General features: G+C 37.7%; 1 protein-coding gene across 2 annotated transcripts in view; it reads left to right on the forward strand.

Annotated features, from left to right (window-relative positions):
- LOC106872843 (uncharacterized) overlaps positions 1-19,691 on the forward strand; it is a 265,208-nt gene that overhangs the window by 149,664 nt on the left and 95,853 nt on the right. For both annotated transcript variants that reach the window (XM_014919977.3, XM_052973204.2), the window contains exons 10-12: positions 11,068-11,213; positions 16,701-17,069; positions 17,716-18,027. In XM_014919977.3, coding sequence (XP_014775463.2) covers positions 11,068-11,213; positions 16,701-17,069; positions 17,716-18,027 — 827 coding nt within the window. The remainder of the gene's footprint in view (positions 1-11,067; positions 11,214-16,700; positions 17,070-17,715; positions 18,028-19,691) is intronic.

Genomic DNA, 19,691 nt, shown 5'->3' on the forward strand with positions numbered 1-19,691 from the left:
CGTTACTAAAGTGACTGAGGGCATTATTCAGCACCAGTATTGCTAGAAATAAGGGCTAAAACAACTCATAGCCACAAGAAGCACTTAATTTAATGACTGACAAGGAAGGCAAGCTCCCTCAGCACTGAGGCAAAGTCAGGTCACAGTCATATCGCATTTATATTTATGCACGTCAGTGACACTCACCTAGCCCTTGGGTTAAACTCAACTTGCCCTGTCAGTTTATAAGATTATCGTTGTAATCATACGCTGATTTTCAAAACAGTTTAGGAAATCAGTATATGATTTCTACGAGAATCTTATAAACTAATAAGGCGAGTAGAGTTTAACCCAAGGTACTCGGTGAGAGTCACTGACGAGCAGTAATATAAATGCGAAATCACTGAGATGTTGCTATGCCTAGATGCTGAGGTAACTTGCCTCCCTAGTCATTCATTAAGATAAGTGCTTCTTAAGGCTATGAGTTGCTTTAACCCTTACTTCTAGCAATACTGGTGCTGACTAATGCCCTCACTCACTTTAGTGACGTATATATATACATATATAAATATACACGACGGGCTGCTTTCATTTTCCATCTACCAAATCGACTCACAAGGCTTTAGTCGGCCCGAGGTCATAGCAGGAGACACTTGCCCAAGGAGCCACGCAGGGGACTGAACGCGGAAGCAAACTTCTTACCACACACACACACACACACACACACATAAATATATATATACATATATTTAGAGAATTAACATTGCTATATATATATATATATATATATATATATATATATATATATATATATATATATAGTCAGTAAATAGTGGGGTTGTGTTAACCGCACGTGGAGAAATAATAGGAAAATGAAAAAAAGCCAGAATGCTGAACTGGAAGCATAATTTAATAAAGATTTTTTTCTAACCGGTTTTCATTGCAAAGAAGCAAATTATCAAGAAGAAGGAGAATGAAAATGTTTTTTTACAAAGAAGTACAAAATGAAGAAAATAATATATAAAACAATAATATATAAAAAAATAAATATACCCATACATTATATTGTCTTTGAGCTTTTGTAGTTCAATAGTAGTTCATGTATAAATTGGTAGGAAAAATAAGGATGCATGAGAGTTGATAGTTTTGTTAGGTTTAAAAAAAGGGTTAAAAGTTTGTGTTAAGCAGGAAATGTGGTGTCAAAACAGGAAGTGTGTGTAAGGGGAGACAAGTGTTTTTAGTTAGAGTTATGAACTCTTTTTTTCCCAACAGGAAGTTTGTGTCTGTTCATAGAGAAATAAGGTCACTGAGGGGTGTGTGTGTTAAGAAATGGTTGGAATTTCTCTATGAAAAGATTCTCCTTGTTGATTCTTTCTTGTGTGGAGATTCTGTCTTTACATTGATAGAAAAGGAATATAATGAATTTAGGGTTTTTGTTTCTGGCGCAAGAGTCTATGTGGCCACTGAGTGGAATTTGGCGGTAGATAGACTCTTGCGCCAGAAACTCTCATGCATCCTTATTTTTCCTACCAATTTATACATGAACTACTATTGAACTACAAAAGCTCAAAGACAATATAATGTATGGGTATATTTATTTTTTTATATATTATTGTTTTATATATTATTTTCTTCATTTTGTACTTCTTTGTAAAAAAAACATTTTCATTCTCCTTCTTCTTGATAATTTGCTTCTTCGCAATGAAAACCGGTTAGAAAAAAATCTTTATTAAATTATGCTTCCAGTTCAGCATTCTGGCTTTTTTTCATTTTCCTATATATATATATATATATACTTTTTAACTTGATGCGAAGCCAAATGTATACTGTCACCCAAATATGCAGTAATCCAGATCTCACTATGGCTTGCACTGCATTGGAATATTCGCATTTAGCTCAAAATGAATACAAAAGTTAAGCATAATTGACAGGAAGTTATACAAAAAAATTGATTTTACACGCACAGTGTTATGGCCATTTTGTGAGAATAAAGATGCACACTAATGAAAATGATGACGCTAGGTTGTGTAGTCGTTGATAAGAAATAGAAACTTAGTATTGTAATTGACGTGTCCATTGATACCAGAGTGAAAAGAAAGAAAAGAGGATAAATAAAGTATTATACTCTCTTCTAAATGACTGAAATATAACATTTTGTAAAGTCTATCCGAAATTTATATGAGTATTCTGTAATTTTTTTCTGCTGCTTATAACATGATTTCATTTCTTTCTCCATCAGGATATGTCTAATATACATTGTATAAGACTCTTATTAAAACTTTGTCTTGTGAAAGGCTGCTATTTTAATTTCGTTAAGGACAGGGTTCTTATTTCATCCACTGAACATTGGTTCTCCTTAAAATGTGGGTTCTTCCTCAGAGGAGAAAGTCCTCCGAGTCGCATTTTTATAGCTTATTTTTTTATCAGTTAAGTCTTTTATGCTTTTTTCTAAAGCTTCAGTGTCTCTATCAGTCTTCTGACTGAGCTCCATCCTTATAAGTGGGTGGGTATTGCTATGACAGGTACTCCTTGATCATTCACTGTTAGTTGTTTTGCTGCTCACCGGCTTGTCTCCACCGGCTTGTGGCTAAGAGAGGAGGATTTTAGGATTCCAGGCTCGCTTCTGATAATGAGAACAGGGCCATTTCATTTGCCGACTCATGGGTTGTGTCCTAGGACCGACGAGCTACAGGATGATTTTTTGGAGTTGCTTTTGTTTTGTAAAGCTTTCTGTTAAGACAACTTTTAGAGGGGTTTTGTACCACTACTCTAAAAGCAGGGACACAATTCTTATAAAGTCATCAAAGTTTGATTCGTCAGGACGGAAATACGATACAGTCGCGTTAAATTAGTCTACATTTTTTCTTTATTTCTTCGCCTGTTAAATACTCTGTTGACATTGTTATTGGACCAATTTTATTTCTAACAAATTGGGTGATTGATTCAGGACTTGAGAAAATTCCACATTGTTTTCGCCGGATCTCTTTGGTGTCTCTGAACTCAAATCTAACGTGGAATCAAGTAAGCAATTTCTGGAAACTATATTTTTTCTAATAATAAAATGGAAAATTAATATGTTCCAACTATTTCTTCAGCTATCCAGTCTCTAAGTTAACATGTTATCACCGTGAATAGATCCATAGTATAAAGAGATGTGATGAATATTGTTCTTGTTCCTTCAACAACACCCACTCCACCCACTAAAGAAATTACTTTTCTGTAAAGCTGATAACTTATGTCGTCAAAATATGCAAACTAGTCAACTATCTGATAATAATGATGATGTATTGAAGAGCTTCGACACTTTTTCTTTTGTATAGATTAAATGTAACAAATATTGCACAAACGATAATATCTACCTCCATCACATTTATGAATTGATTTTTATTTGATATAGTAAATTCCTAACAATAGAGTTGGCTATAAATACATGACGGTTCATCCATTCATTTATTCACTGCATTTCAGTATCTAACTCAGAGACAGTAAGAATATTTCAAAAGGCTACTTTCGCAAAGCGTTGAATTTTTAGCTTTCCCGCCACTTAAAGTTTATATGTTTATAAAATACAATGACTGTATGTCAGTATAGCACGCGAAAAAGAGTGAAAATGTGTGTAGCCTATAACGATCCCAGTAATTCAGTAGAATACAAAATAACACTTTGGCAAGAAGATACGTCTGTATTCGAGAAAAACCAAGTGTATTGTGTTTTTTATGCGTGATGCGTGTCTCATAAGAAAACGAGGGACCCTGGATGTACTTTAATGGTATGGGCAAAAGGAGAGGGGATCACACAGCGGTGATATTGATGAAAAACTAAAAACCGATTATGATAGTCATGATGAACTTTGTCAATACTACATAGCCGCACTAACTGAATTCCGGAAGAATCAAGAATCAGGTACTGATGGGCAGGGCAAACATGTCTTGTCAAGGATGATTAAGGGTATTGCGTCGTTAAAAGAAAGGGTTCTTTGTCCGAGTTGACTTCAAGGTCACAAACGAGAGAGAGGCTATAAACGTCACGAAATTGAGTCAGCGTAATTAGGCCAGGAAAAAAATTACTCAAGAGGAAACATGCAATAAGGTCAATAACACATAGAGAAATGTGGATGATTAGTTTATCCTTCATTAAATCTCATCACAAGGGGATAAACACATAAACACATAAACTTTCCACCTCTTACACCTAGCTCCACTTGTCTGGCCGACGCTTGGATACAGCCTTTGTTGTTATGTCAACAAGTGTACTGCAGTGGTGGTGGTGATGGGGTTTTTTGCAACCCTTGTCTGAGCTTAACTCTTGGACCTTTTATTTGAAGTCCTCAGGTTGCTCTGTAACAACTTGGCTTAAGAATTGTCCCCTAAGAGACAGTGGACCCCAGTTTGAGAAGCTAAGATCTAGAGCTTGTGTTCTTTATTGTTTCAGTCTTCGATTCAATCGTTCTGTAATGTAGTTATATATAATTACAATATAGTAATTGCTAATAATTATCAAAATATTTTGTGTTTTAAAATTAATTTTAAACAATAGGCCTTGGGGTAGCTGTGTGGTAAGAAGCTTGCTTCCCAGCTACATGGTTCCGGATTTAGTCTCACTTCGTGACATATTGGTTGTTTTCTATTGTAGCCTTGGGCCGACCAAAGCCTTGTGAGTAGAATTGATAGATAGAAACTGAAAGAAGCCCGTCGTGTGTGTGTGTATCTAACTGAATTTGTTCCCCACTGCCGCTTGTCAACCGATGTTGGTGTTTTTATGTCCCAGTAATCTAGCCGTTCAGCAATAGACCTTAATGGAATAAGTATAAGGCTGTAAACAAAGCACCAAGGTCGATTCATTCGACTAAATATTTTCATGATGGTTACCCAGTATGGCCGCAGTCTAATGACTGAAACCAGTAAAAGAAAAAGAATATTGATATTAAATATTGCATTTATGAGGAAAATACTTGAAAATATTCACGTGAATTCTATTGATTGCCTAGAACATGTAAGGTAATTAATAGTGTTGTTGCACATGGTACAACGGAATCATCAATCTGGCAACCCTGGAAATTCTAATGATACTTAACTTTTTCCATTAATTCCATGATTTAACTTATTAGAGCTGAATAGGTGAAATATATATATCGAAATTATTGTTACTTCTACCGTCACCTGTTGACTTGATGGACGGAGTAATCTGATATACACCACATACGTTTCATCGTTATAAATAAATAATTTGTGTAGGTTGTTCAGGAAGAAATTGTAGAACCGCCTTTCTCAAACGAGAGGCTACCATCAGATAGATAGATAGATAGATAGATAGATAGATAGATAGATAGATAGATAGATAGATAGATAGATAGATAGATAGATTTCTTTATCAGCCACACAGGGCCGAACAAAGAGGGGACAATACAATGTAGAACTTTTCTTCTCCATTTGGAGGTCCGGTCCCAGCCAGATCCCGAGCAATTTAACCAGTCCGTCAGTCCAGTGTCCCACGATGAAGACGCTGTTGGACGGCATGGGCTTGCTTCTCCAGTCGCCGAGCCGCAAGCACACTGACGTTTCAGAGTTAATTGTCGCTCCCGTTACAGCTTCGTATTCTTTTAGTGTCTCGCGACCAGGTCGATATGCCTGTGGCTCGACACTATCACGTGACGTCGTCCGCGTATGCAGACACACTCCTCCCGCATCCCAGTTCTCGCGGGATGCCCCTCAGCGTGGTCAGCTTCCGCAGTAGTGGCTCTAAAGTCAATATGTACAGAAGCGACGAGTGGGGGCAACTTTAACGGACCGAACGCGTGATGTTAAATGGTCTGGACAGATGACCATTTACGCAAACTACCGAGCGGATGCAGCTGTATAAGACAGCGATCCAACCGCGAAAGACAGGACCGAAACTAGCCGCTCTAAGGACAGCCTTCAAGTAACGATGGTCTACACTTTCGAAAGCTTTCGATTGAACCCCACCCATGCCAGGTTCCTTAACTACCTTGTCTATGATGTAGCGCATCAGATGGAGGTTGTCATGGATACTCCTGCCCGGCACGGCGCATGTTTACGACTTCTCGACCAGTTTCTCAATGACAAGCGCTAAACACTCAGCTAGAACCTTGGCTAAAATCTTCAAATCTGCATTGATCAGAGTGATAGGCCTGAAGTTATCTATGACGTTCCCCTTGTTTGGACCTTTAGCAGCCTCACAACTCCTCGGCTCACAAAACTGGGAATACTCCCGTTTTGCTGTCAGTTGCAGCAGACTGCTGCCAAGAGGGTGATCGTGTTGTCCCTCTACTTAGTGGCGCTGATGGTGGTGTTGTTTGGTTGGGCTTTTTGGTTGGTGGAGCCCTTTCATTTGCTTTATCAGTCGTGCTGCTGGCGGTGTGGGTAGCAGTACTGATTTGCCTTTCGGTTTTTGGTTTTGTTGTTGATCCTTTTGTTGTTGTTGTTGTTGTTGTTGTTGATGATCTTTTGCTAGAGGGCAGTCTATTTTTGAGATGGTATCTGCTACCACAAATGTAGCAACGGCCACATGTAGGGTTCTACCATCTGGAAATTGAATCAAATCTGAGAGATTTTCCGTTGTTTCTAGATTTGCTTGAATTAATAAATCAACCCTTGTCCAATCCAATCTCAGGACGGTAAGTAGGAATCATTATAAATTCCCCGCATTCCAGGCTATTTGTCCAGTGTTCCTTTGCGCATTCTTCCGTATCAAATCCTTCCTCGATCGTGGCAAATATTTTGCCTCTTGCAATATATGTTTTAAAAGCCCATATGGCCTGTAGACATTTCTCAACTGTTTCTTGAGTGGCCTGTTCTAATCTTTTATTTTTTGTGTTCGGGGTGGGGGGAATGTCTTGCAAAATGCTTTCTGTGGTGGTCAGTTTAATGGTTCTGTCTTCTTTATATAACAATTGTTTACAATCTTGTAGTTCTTCCTTTGAGAAGGACATTAAATATATCTTTTGCTTTAAAACAGAAGCAAAATTATTTAGTCTGTGACATTGTTGTTGGTGGTAGCAGTCTTCGTGGCAGAGGTGATAGTGGTGGTGACAGGAGAAATGATAGACGTGGTTGTACTGCTCATTGTTTTATGAGTGTTTTCATTGTTTCTGCCTTCCCTTACAACTTTTCGGGAGTAAAGCTTGCGTCAGTATGCGTATTGTTGTACAAATGTGTGTGTGTAAGTACATCAATGTTTTCTTTTTTGTTCGACGTGTTCGGTGTAGGTAATGGAGGGAATTTCATTTCTAGGTGGAGCTCAGAGACGCTGACACTGTTAGCTGAACTGTCTGTATCGGTTCTCCAGACAGAGGAAAATATTTATGAGATAAGATTTTGCAATATGAAAATTGGCCCTTAGAGAGCACATTTTCGAGCGAGCGAGCTTTAGGTCAAGCAGATGTTATTAGAAACCTTTCTGACAAAAATATATACAGGTATATATAAGCATACACGACGAAATATATGAACTTACGCGAGACGACGCGAACAACAGCCAATCAGATAGATAGATAGATAGATAGATAGATAGATAGATAGATATAGTCGGTCTATGGAGTTACCCAAGGTTTCACGTCCATAAAGCACTTAGCCTTATAACGTCTCATCAGACTAGATCTAGGAGGTACCCACCCAGGATCAAGGACCTTGATGCCTTCGAGGCAGACCTGCTGGACTTCATTCCCAGGCTAAAATTCCGTAAGACCTCTTACTCCTTCCAGCGTAAGCATTAGGGTCTGATGCTGTAAGGCTAAGCGCTCTATGGATGAGAATCCTTGGGTAACCCCATAGACCGGCCATAACTATCTTTATCTAAATACTCTACTGCTCTATAACTTAGTGTACTTCTCTTTCGGAATTATGATTTACTGATGATGATGATGACGATGATGATGTGTGTGTGTGTGTTTGTGTCTGTGTGTGCGTGAGTGCGTGCGTGCGTGTGTTTACTTCTAAAGTCAAATTTATTGCAGTTACATAGAGGCTTAAAATTTCGTAGACGTCTTCCAGAAAGCAAGCCCGTCGGGTTTAGTTAACCGAATGGAAAGATACAGGAAGTCCAAGATGACTACTGGAACCTGAGCTGCCATTGTTGAAGGCAGGTGACATAGTGTTGTTCGAAATAAAATCGACATTCCAGCGACATCAGATATATTTTTTTTTTAAATGTTGAATTTCTTGGAGCACGTGGCTGACCAGGAAGCTGGTGACGTCTTGTTGTCTGGCCGGTCTTTCAAAGGACTATCGGGCGAAGATGTGTATACCAGATGTATGAGTGCATAGATGTGGATGTCTGATGCTAATGCGTGTGTATCTACTATATGTATACGGGTGAGGGTGCGCATGGGGATAAACCGGTGTGTGGCTGAGAGCTGATGACATCCGTTCGTTGGTCGCACGCGAACATGTCGGTATATGCGTCAGCTGTGTACATCAGCTTTGTGTGTGTTTGTCTGGAAGAATATCATGTGTGCGTGTGTGTTTGCATCTGGTATATGCGTGTGTGTGTATATATATTCATTCTTTTGGCATTTATGTGCCCGAGCATGGCAGATGTATACGAGTGTGGTTGTATCAGCGTTGCTGGCGGGTGTGGGGTGGAGAATTTGGCGTTGAATTCAGGTGGAGTGAGGTTGTGAGGAAAGGTTTGGTTATGCTAGTGGGAAAGAAAGAGAAGAAAAACATACATGCATAGATGTTTATGTGTGTGTGTGCACGCCGACGTATATGAAGACGGCTATAGGAGATTACACGAGATGCATAAGATTGAAAGGTCAGCCTGTGGTCTGTGTAGGCATTGGTAGTTAGAAACTCTGTCCTTTGTTGTGGGGCAGTCACTGTGGAGGTGCAATCGATGTTAAGGTGAGTTGTTGGCGAATAGTAGTTTGAAGCTCACTAGGAGGGCGTTCCTCTGATGGCAGCCATAAGATTCTGTTAGTATTTTCTGATGACAGACACTGCAGGCTGGTGGAGAATATGCAATCTCTCGCTGATACAGAGCAGAAATTCCTTGCACAGATGGGGCCCTGTCGATGGTCCATTCGATGGTTTCATTCCTACAGCCCTTGAGAAGCAGGATCCTCCTAAAAGGCAGCTGGCACGGTTTCGTCGATTACAGATTGAGGTTGGTCGTTGTGTGGGCGCATGTTTGCGTCTGTTGTTGTACGCAATGTTAGAAGCGATTCTGTGTAGGCAAGAGTAGCTCACCTTGACGTTATGTGGGTTGAAAAGTTTATAGTACTTATGGCCCCTGGGAAAATGATTTTTAATCAGCGACAAGAACTGCCTAACTACGTCGGTGGAAACTTCTAGGTTAAATGGAGGTTGAACCAGATGATCTTTCTTTTTGAGGTCCTTTTCGGGTGTTGAGGTACAGGTTGGAAGTCCTCTATATATGCTAACCTCTCGGAATATTAACTCCTCACCAATACATAATTGTGGTGGAGGGATGTCCAGTTGAAGATCTTCCTATCGACAGAAAGCTTAGATATTCTGCTAAAGCCTGAAACTAGGTTTCTAACTGCAGTGTGTGGATGATTCGAGCTTCTGTGAATGTACACAGTTTTACAGTATATATAGACAGTTAATTCAAACATATTCGCACGCGGACATTTACAACATATATACATACTTGAATACATACATAAATACATACATATTCAACTGGCTGAGCGTTTGAATAAGCCGTCAGGAGATACCTATAGTCTCACCAATACGAATTTTACATGTGTATGCATGTATGCAGAGAGGAAGTTATAGATATGTGAGGAATATGCCAGAGTATTTTTTTATGCTTGACAATGTGAAGTAGCGTCGAGTTGCGTCACTTTATGTCAAAGTCATAATCTGGTGGTTCGATAAATAGACACCAATAATTACTACCAGATTAAAATAAGTACTTATGTTGATATGATGGGCTAAAACCCTCTGAAATCGAATAACTTAAACTAGTAAAAAGAAAAGTATTGACCCTGGTTTTGTAGTCTAAATACATTATGAGTAAGACGGTGAGCTAGCAGAATCGTCAGCACGCCAGGCAAGATGCTCAGCGGCATTTCGCCCGCCTTTATGTTCTGAGTTCAAATTCCGCCGAGGTGAACTTTACCTTTCATCGTTTAGGGGTCGATGAAATAATTGCCAGTGAAACACTGGGATCGATGTAATCGACTACTCCTCCCACCCAAATTCCAGGCCTTCTGTCTTTGGTAGAAAGGATTATGAGTAATGTGTCTTTGTCACTTGTATCATAATCATTCGCAATATCATCGTCTTTTTCGTTCTCGTCATCATATTCGGCACTATGTATAATCACCGTCATTTATCCTCATCATTATACCTCCACGACCTTCACTGTCGACTGTTTGCGCTTAGTTCTTCCGTAAATTAGGACATCTAATGAACAATTACATTTGTTCTGAATATTTTTTTTTGCTTTTGAAGTATAATATGAATGTTACTTTTATTCGTTTCAATAACACAAACACCAATATTCCCGAACGCTTCTCATCATAATTATGGTCCTCATTACTATCATTTCCACAATCTCCTTCACAGTCGCACTAACCAACTTCACTCATCTCATTATTACAATATTGATTGCTAGGATGGTTGTTTCTTTTAGTGGAGCGAAGTAACTCTCTCCCTCTTTCTCTTTGTTCCCTCTCTCTCTATCTCTCTCTCTTTCTCTTTCTTTCACTTGGGGGTCAGTGATTTGAGCAGCGAAGTCAGCAAAGTTAGCTATTCTAGTAAATTTCAAAGAGAAATCAAGGATCAAGTTACAAATTAGGCTTTAAAATATGAGTAGTTACAAATTTGATTGCTAAACCTGTGTAATATTTTTTAAAAAAGGTGAATTGAAATATTTCATATAGACTTATTTCTATTTTTTATCGTAATATTTCACAGAATCATCTTATATGTTAGCTATATATATCTTAGATTATCTACTCAAATTTACTCAATTCAGTAATTCCATTAAACTATTCTTCTGATACAATTTTTGTTTATGTAAAATTGTATGTTATATTATTAGTTGTAATCGATTTAGAAATATCATATCAACACAGTGTTCATTTCTTATCTTTTTCAGTATAGACAACCCTGGTTACCTGCCAGTCATGATGTCGGGCATCCACTGTTTCGGGCGGGAAATGACGCTTTTCGAATGCCATATTGAAACATGGAGACTAGAAACAAATTGTGACAAGATTGCACATGTTTATTGTTATAAGAAAGGTAAAATTCAATACTGTGTGAGGGTCTATTCCGTATAAAAACAAAATCTACATTAGATCTCAGCTGCCATCAGATGTTTTACCTATATATTTGTATTTTAGATATAATTGTCATGTCGTCAAACATCTATTGGACTGTAGAATGTTTCAGAACCTAAGGTTAGTTATACATGTCTGTCATTATAAATTACATTTTTGCCAGCTGAAGAAACGTTTAACAATCTTATTTTCTTATTTACCTGATAAAAAAAGAATTCCTCGTAAATTATCATAAATGATTATTATCTTATTTGTTTTTAATTTAATGTTTTTTAGGTGGGGTGTTTCTTTGTTTTCCTCTCCCCACTTTATTCCAACATCTTTATAATATTTTCCTTCTTGAGAATAGAAGCAAATTAATAATGTTCGTGTTCATTATTTGCATTTATTTGCTACTGTTTTCTGCTAAATATTTATGTAAACTTACATAAAGCTATATTATAGAAATATTCTAATTCTAGGAGTCTTCAGTCGCCTTCTTTCTGTTTTCAATATACGTCTCTGATATAGGGCCGTTTATACAAACTCATTAATCTTCTTTTTTCTATGTAGTCTGTTTGGTTTTTGTCTTTTTTTTCAACTTCCAAATATTGATTTCAAATGTTGATTTCAAATGTTGGCACATATGGTCAACAATTCCAGGGGAGCGGGTCGGTCAATTACATCGATCCCAGTGCTCAATTGGTACTTATTCTATAGACTCCGAAAGGATGAAAAGCAAAGTCGACGTCGACTTTGCTTTTTATCCTTTCAGAACGTAAAGAGCTACGTGAAATGCCGCTAAGCATTTTACCTGGCATGCTAATGATTCTGCTAGCTCGGCGCCTTCAAATTCCAAATAGTATATTGAACTATAGTGTATTTAAGTACAGCTAACATCCATAATGTACCTAATTTTTCTCTTTTAACCTATAATCCTGCTCTCTTCACTTTGTTTTCATTCATAAAATTTCTATACCCTTTGTTAAGATTCGTTATGTATGACCATTTTTCTACTGTCATTTTCGGAACCACCTCTCGCAGAATGGTTGTGTTTATTAGAATGGATTATTGAAATTGTTTGTAATAATCCTATGCCAGTTGTATCTTTGTTCGTAAAAAACAATGCAAACTTATGACTTTTTGTTATATTATTCGGTTAAGCTTTCCTCCGACCATCGTTTTCTTTTTTTCTCCTTTTTTTTTTATTTCTGTAGATATATACATGTTCTGTAACTTGACATATTATGATTAATATAATTATATCTGATGCTACCTTACTCAACATCTTTAGATATGGAACAACATTAAATGCTTCCTAGATAATTAGTACAATTCAATCTTGATTTTTTTCTTCTTCTTCTTATACTGCTATTCCAACGTCTACATAAGTTTTACTCATCTGGTTTTATATTATTCTCATCCAAATGTGCCTTTAATCTGCCGCGACTGATTTATATGTCGTTGATATACTGAGAGTGTCTTATGGAACATAAGACACTCTCAGTATATATTGTCAGGTATTAGATTTTTCCTTCCCTTTGAGGTGCTATTGGATCTCTTCAATTTCGATCACAGATGCTTTAATTATTTTTTAACTAAACAGTTTGAAACTTCGTATACTGGTATAATGTCTTACGCTGAACACGGTTTACTTTTAACATTTTTGACAACATTTCGTATTTTAGAAGTTATTTCGTGTTAAAGATGTCGAATTTTGGCAATTTTAACCAATCAACGACGTGTATTCAGCTGAAGAAAGTTACTACTGTTTGCGAAAGTAGTCGAAGAGCAACAACTTCCGAGTCATCTCTATTGAATATCACCACTGTGTTGTATTTCATTTTTGTTTACTACCTGTGTTGCATATTACACGTTTTTTTTTTTTTTTTGCTTTTTGTTTGTGTTTTTTGTTTTTTTTTTTGCTTTTCGATCGGTTAGGAATGTAATTAAAATATTTGGTGGTTTTAACTCCAATGGATGCTAGGAATATTTTACCGGCATTTCAGCAGCTCGCTATTTTAGTTTAGTTCTTCGGTAGTTCCATTTTGTAGGAAAACACTCATATGTCGAGCGAAGAGCGAACTGAAAGTGTTGGTCCTTGGTCATAGCTGACACAAAAGAGAAGCTTTCGGCCACAAGAAAGACGATGCCACCTTTATCCTTTCTCCCTTTTTAGTCAGCACCGTGCATTCCTTACACTTTCCCTCTCTACTGGTAGACAGCTACTTCTACACTATCGACTATAAACCAGCGAGCGAACTTGCCACTGCCACTACAATTACTGCTGTATCTCTAACTACATGTCGGGCAAACGAATAAATGTGTAAATAATATTTCTTCCTTCTTGGTGTTGATTCTTCGATGCTTACCGGTTACTCCGACGCGAGAACCCCACCCCAAAAAGAAAGCGTGTAATATGCAACGCAGACTGTAAACAAGAATAAAATAGAACAGAGTGGTGACTTTTAGTAGAGATGACCCGGAAGTCGTTCTTCTTCGACTGTTATCGCAAACAGCAGTACCTTTCATCAACTGAATACACGTCGATGATTGGTTAAAATTACTCAAATACAACTTTTAACACGAAATAGCTTCCAAAATACGAAATTTTGTCAAAAATGTTGAAAGTAAACCGTATTCAGTGTAATTACACAAGTATACGAAGTTTGAAACTGTTTAGTTAAAAAAAAGAACATAATTAAAAAATCTGTGAGCAAAACTGAACAGATCCGTACTATCTCTGATTGTCAAGCGGCGGTACTGAAAAGCTTTAAAAAAAGTCATAGAGCGACGAAACGATTCTGCATACACTCGTTTAGTATCAGGGCATTACTGGCTTGTTAGGTTATGTCAAACAGCTGCAGTTGACTGCAAAGGGAAGGTGAGGGCGAAAAGAGAGATACTGCATTCGAAAATATTTATTGAAAATCGGGTGAGAGTGACGAAAATTACAAGGGTGGATGGGACCACTCTACGTACATTCCAGTAAATGAGAGAAAGATGGCATCACCACTCAAGAAGATTGCATCATCATCATGATCATCATCATTAACTTTCAGAAATCTCTCGCCTGGCAGTGCTACCGAGGGGCGCTGCCGTTCAGGATAAACTTTACAAGCACGGAAATGTCGTCAGCCGAGCCTGGCCGAGGTGCATGCAGAGCGACGAAAGCGTTCTGCACACACTCGTCCGGTGCCCGAGCACTGCTGATCTGTGGGTTTATGTCGAACACCTGTTGTCGTGTGTAGGACGGATCCTGCTATCAGCTGAATCCATAGTGACGATTGCCCTGCCGCCCTCCTTTGGCCGAAAGGAGCAGGCAATTATTATTTGTCTAATGGCTGTAGCAAAAGAGGTAGTGTGGTGGACACATTTGAATGGGCTAAAGACAGACACTTTCCTCTTTGGCCAAGCCGTCATAAAATTTTTCAAGTTTCACTTGAAAAGGAAAGTGGGGGTGGAGGGGAAGTGTTTCTTTCTAACAATTTGTTGAAAAGTGAGTGAATGTCAGAAAAATGGCCAGTGTGAAAGGACCCATTTTGAGCATGCGCCTGTGACAAATAAAAGGAGAAGGGCTCTTGCCCTGTTGGTCAGGCACTTGTGGCTTTTGTAGGGCTTTCCACTAGTAGCCTTAAAGCGCTTCCTCTTATTGGGAGTTTTATTTGTTTAATCTTGTGCTATCATTGTTTACACGTTTTTAAAACCCGTTGTATCGTCCTGTTCTGTCATTCTGTGTTGTTCTATGTAAGTCATTGTAGCCAATAACAGAATTTTATCATCAATGTTAATTCTCTAAACGAGGTATTAACAGTAACTGCACGATAAAGTGAAGTATATTGCCACTTAAATGTGGCTGACCCCTAGGGGTGGATGTTACTGTTGCTTTTAGCCCCAGGAGGACATCTCCTACAGCTGGCTTATCGACACACTTCTGTGTCCTGTTTGTTTTGCCAAGGGAAGTTATCCCTCTCATCGTGATCTGTAGCATGAACGGACTCGAGTTTCAGGGTTATTTCCCTTCGTCAGCGTCCGATAGCCACCGATCTGCGATGAGAAGGCTAACTCTTGGCAAAACTTATGTATCTTTTTCCAGTGAAATTATTCACTGATATCGAAATAGTGAAATTAACATTGCTTGTTTTCACTTTTTCGATATCTGAATAATTTCACTGGAAAAAGATACATAAGTTTTGCCAAGAGTTAGCCTTCTCATCGCAGATCGGTGGCTATCGGACGCTGACGAAGGGAAATAACCCTGAAACTCGAGTCCGTTCGTGCTACAGATCACGATGAGAGGGATAACTTCCCTTGGCAAAACAAACAGGACACAGAAGTGTGTCGATAAGCCAGCTGTAGGAGATGTCCTCCTGGGGCTAAAAGCAACAGTAACATCCACCCCTAGGCGTCAGCCACATTTAAGTGGCAATATACTTCAATTTTATCATCATTATTATTATTATTATTGTTGTTGTTGTTGTTATTGTTGTTGTCGTCGTCGTCATTTAGGACGTCGCACAGTATCCAATATCATGAGGTTGTTGATAGAAGATATTGTGTCTACCAGGGATTTGTACTGTCTGTCAAGTCATAACAAAGATCTGTTCTGTGGTATTTTTAGTGAAAATCTTTTAATCAACCATGTACAAGAGATGGTTTATTTTTTGTCCATAGCATCTATAACCTATGATTTCATTTAACAAGCTTGTTAGCGAGGTTAGTGCAAAGCAGAAAAGCAAAGGTGACAGCGAGTCTCCTTGGAATATCTCTCTTCTTGTGAGTATAAGATAGATTTTAACGACTTGTGGTTCATTTTTTTAGTATAATACGGGTTTTCTTGTTTGCTATTGCGTGGTTTATATATTTTAGTAATGTTGGAGCTACTTTAGCTGTGTGGATAGAATCTCTTTCGGTTTTAGGCACTTTTCCTCTCGTTATTATTGTTATTATTATTATTATTATTAATATCATCCTCATTCCCATCATTGTTATCACTACTAAAAATAATTCGACTCGTGCTGTTTTACTTGCCCTTTTTCATACGTGAAATCCAGTTGTGGTCGACACTACTTTTCTTTTTATTGTCGATAGAATAACTAAAAGTTGATTTAATCGGCTGCGTCAGTTACCAAAATGGATGATCCTGTACTGAGGATGTATTGCAATCTACATTTCCTATCTTGCTTCTTTAAGTTTAATCATAAATGAATGAGAGACACAAATTAACTTTCTCCAACCTAAAAATATCGAGATAGCATGCTTATACATAGAACAATTATTACCATTTGGTTAATGAGATTCACACTTACTGTAGAGAGTAAGACCTCATACGTTTTTTGATCAAAGATTGCAAAATCTTCCTGTAAATAAAGTTACTAAAGAGGTGTGAGGAATCGGAGTTTGTTCCATTGATTATAAATGTCCTTTCTCAAAAATATTTGCAGTATTGACAAATTTATCTTTATTTCAGTTCGACTTCATGACGGTGTGATGTTACCTGACTATGCAAGCGGCTGGGTAGAAGTTTACGACAAGTTCTATTGGCATGCAGCATGCGCAGATTTTAAAGGCAGTTTTAATTCAAAGGCCGTACAAGTAGCTTGCAGTGAGCTTGGCTACAAATATGGCTTGCAACTCCCTATTGATTCAAATAGATCGTTTTACATGTCCAACTTTTTAGAAAAAGTACATTGTGAAGGAAACGAAACATCTGTTGACAACTGCAATTTGACGTTTGGTAGTGTTACGAATTGCGACGTGAATCTTGCCGGATGTGTCCGGTATTATGAATGTCGAGATGATGTCTTCATTGGTTGTTCTAATACCAAAAAGGTAATGGGTACGTATATTATCGACACACATCTATAATCAGCGACTGAATCAATCACCTTTGCTTCTATATATGTTTTTTCGTTTTTAATTCTTTGAGTTCGTCTAAAAAAGAGCTGATACAAATAAGAAACCTTGAAATTTAGATAAAAACAAAAGTAAAGAGTTTTGGTGGTACTTCTCCTTCGTCAACTTCCCATTGAAAATCGTCTAATAGCGTATTATTTTCGATAAAATTCGGAACTCAATATTAAATTTTTTTCGCGTTGTATTTTGAATGTTTTCACCTTCTTACTAGAGATAAGAAATTATTCCTTTTGAAAGCAGTTTATTCCGTGAAAAATCTGTTTGGAATAGCATACTCTGTCACTGCACTAAATATTCAAGGGAGTTTCAAATATTACAATTTTCTCCTCCCCTTTCTCCTTCTCTCTCTCTCTCTCTCTCTCTCTCTCTCTCTCTCTTTCTCTCTCTCTCTCTCTCTCTCTCTCTCTCTCTCTCTCTCTCTCTCTCTCTCTCTCTCTCTCTTTCCCTTTCTGTCCCTTAATGCCAGTTTTTACGGACGCTTCCTGCATGAAATACAAAATACAATTAAATTAAACTAATTGCAGTTAGCATTATTAAATTTGTTTTTATTTCACTTCTATGTCATCTAGATCACAAGATATTTCTTGCAAACGAAACCTTCGGAGAATTAATTTTGCAACAATATGGCCTCAACGCTAGCGTTTGCTCAGCCAACTGGACATCATATGAGCCTAAAGTTATTTGTCGAGAACTGGGATTTAGCAATGGCGTGCTTCTCGGTCCACAAGATACGTTCAACCGAACTTTCCTGAATATAACTAGGAAAGAAAGATTTAGATGCAACGGGGAAGAACTGAAACTTAAAGATTGTGAAACATACACAGAAGATGTTTGTAGAATGCCTTACGCTCACACATTAATCCTCTGTTATAAAAAAAATGGCAAGTATACCAATAAATGCTTACATATGTATTTCTATTTACATGTACGTGTAATGTTTATAATGTTGCTGTCGGACAATTATATGCCGTAAATCAACCATTAATATATGATAAGAACTTAATCATTTTCCAGGCTGGTTTAATATAATTACTTCTAATTTTGGCACAAGGCCTGCAATTTTAGGGGGAAGGGGCAAGTCGATTTTATTGACTCCAGTACTTGACTGGCACTTTATGTTATGGTCCTCGGAAAAGAACAGAGACAAATTTGACTTCGGCGGGATTCTAGGAGGAATTCTACTATTCCGACGCGCAAATGATTTTACCCGCTCGCCACCTTAGATTGGTTTTACGTAATACCAGTAATTCATCCTCAGTATTCTTTTATTCTTTTACTTGTTTCAGTCATTTGATTGCGGCCATGCTGGAACACCGCCTTAAAGGGTTTTAGTCGAATAAATCGACCCTAGGACTTATTTTTTGTAAGCCTAGTACTTATTCTCTCGGTTCTTTTGCCGAACTGCTAAGTTACAGGAACGTAAATACACCAACATCGGTTGTCAAGCGATGGTCGGGAGACAAACACAGACACAAAGGCACACACATAGATATACACACACACACACACACACACACACACACACACACACATATATATATATATATATATATATATATATATATATATATATATACTTGGAATTTACAAAAAACAAAAGACGAAAACAGGTGTATAAACAACAAACCGCTGTATTAGTTTAACACTCGGGAAGGTGAGAAAGTCTTTTACGTTTCGAGCCTACGCTCTTCAACAGAAAGGAGCACGAGAAAATAAACTGAGAGAGAATTAAAAAAAGCTTTAGTGGCTAGCGGTCGATCATGGCGATAAGCTTCTTACAGTTTCTGTCTACCATGTTCACTCACAAGGCTTTGGTCGGCCCGAGGTTATACTAGAAGACACTTGCCCAAAGTGTCACGCAGTTGGACTGAACCCGGAACCATGTGGTTGGGAAGCAAACTTCTTACCACACAGCCACGCCTCCGTTTATCTATTGTTAACAATATCCAATTAAGCTAATTGTGTTACACGTTTGGCTCTTGTTAATACATCGCATTGACACTTAAGAAGAATGGGAAATAATGCATCAAACAAAACAAAGTGTCTCGGACATGGTGTGAGCTCAGATATTATCAGCCACGATATCGTATCTGATTTATAACTCGTCAAATTGGACATTTTTCAACTATATTAACGAAACATTTTTCAAACATATCTTAGAACATCAGTTCTAAATATTGCTAAATATTTAGCTGTGATGGTATTGTCTGTGTATGGCGTGTGCTTCTGGATTTAAATTATCGCTCAAAATATTTTAGATGTACGAAAATGCTATAAGAGTTAAATATAAGTCAAATATTTATGTTTGTAAACATTTCTTTTTCTCAACATTTCTGATAGCCTTGATTGATCTTTCTTGTGGCTAATAACTGCACCTTCTCCCTTTGTCATAAGCTACAAGCAAAACTTTGATTCCTCTTTCTGGACATTTCATTTCAATTTTGGTAATAATTCTCATGATAAACAGAATACAATCCCACTAATATTTTTCTAAAAATTACTATTTTTACCTATAATTTTACATGTTATGTTGCACCATTGACTT

This window comes from Octopus bimaculoides, chromosome 15 (genome assembly GCF_046866305.1).
Source record: "Octopus bimaculoides isolate indiv1 chromosome 15, ASM4686630v1, whole genome shotgun sequence".
In the NCBI taxonomy this organism is placed as follows: domain Eukaryota; kingdom Metazoa; phylum Mollusca; class Cephalopoda; order Octopoda; family Octopodidae; genus Octopus; species Octopus bimaculoides.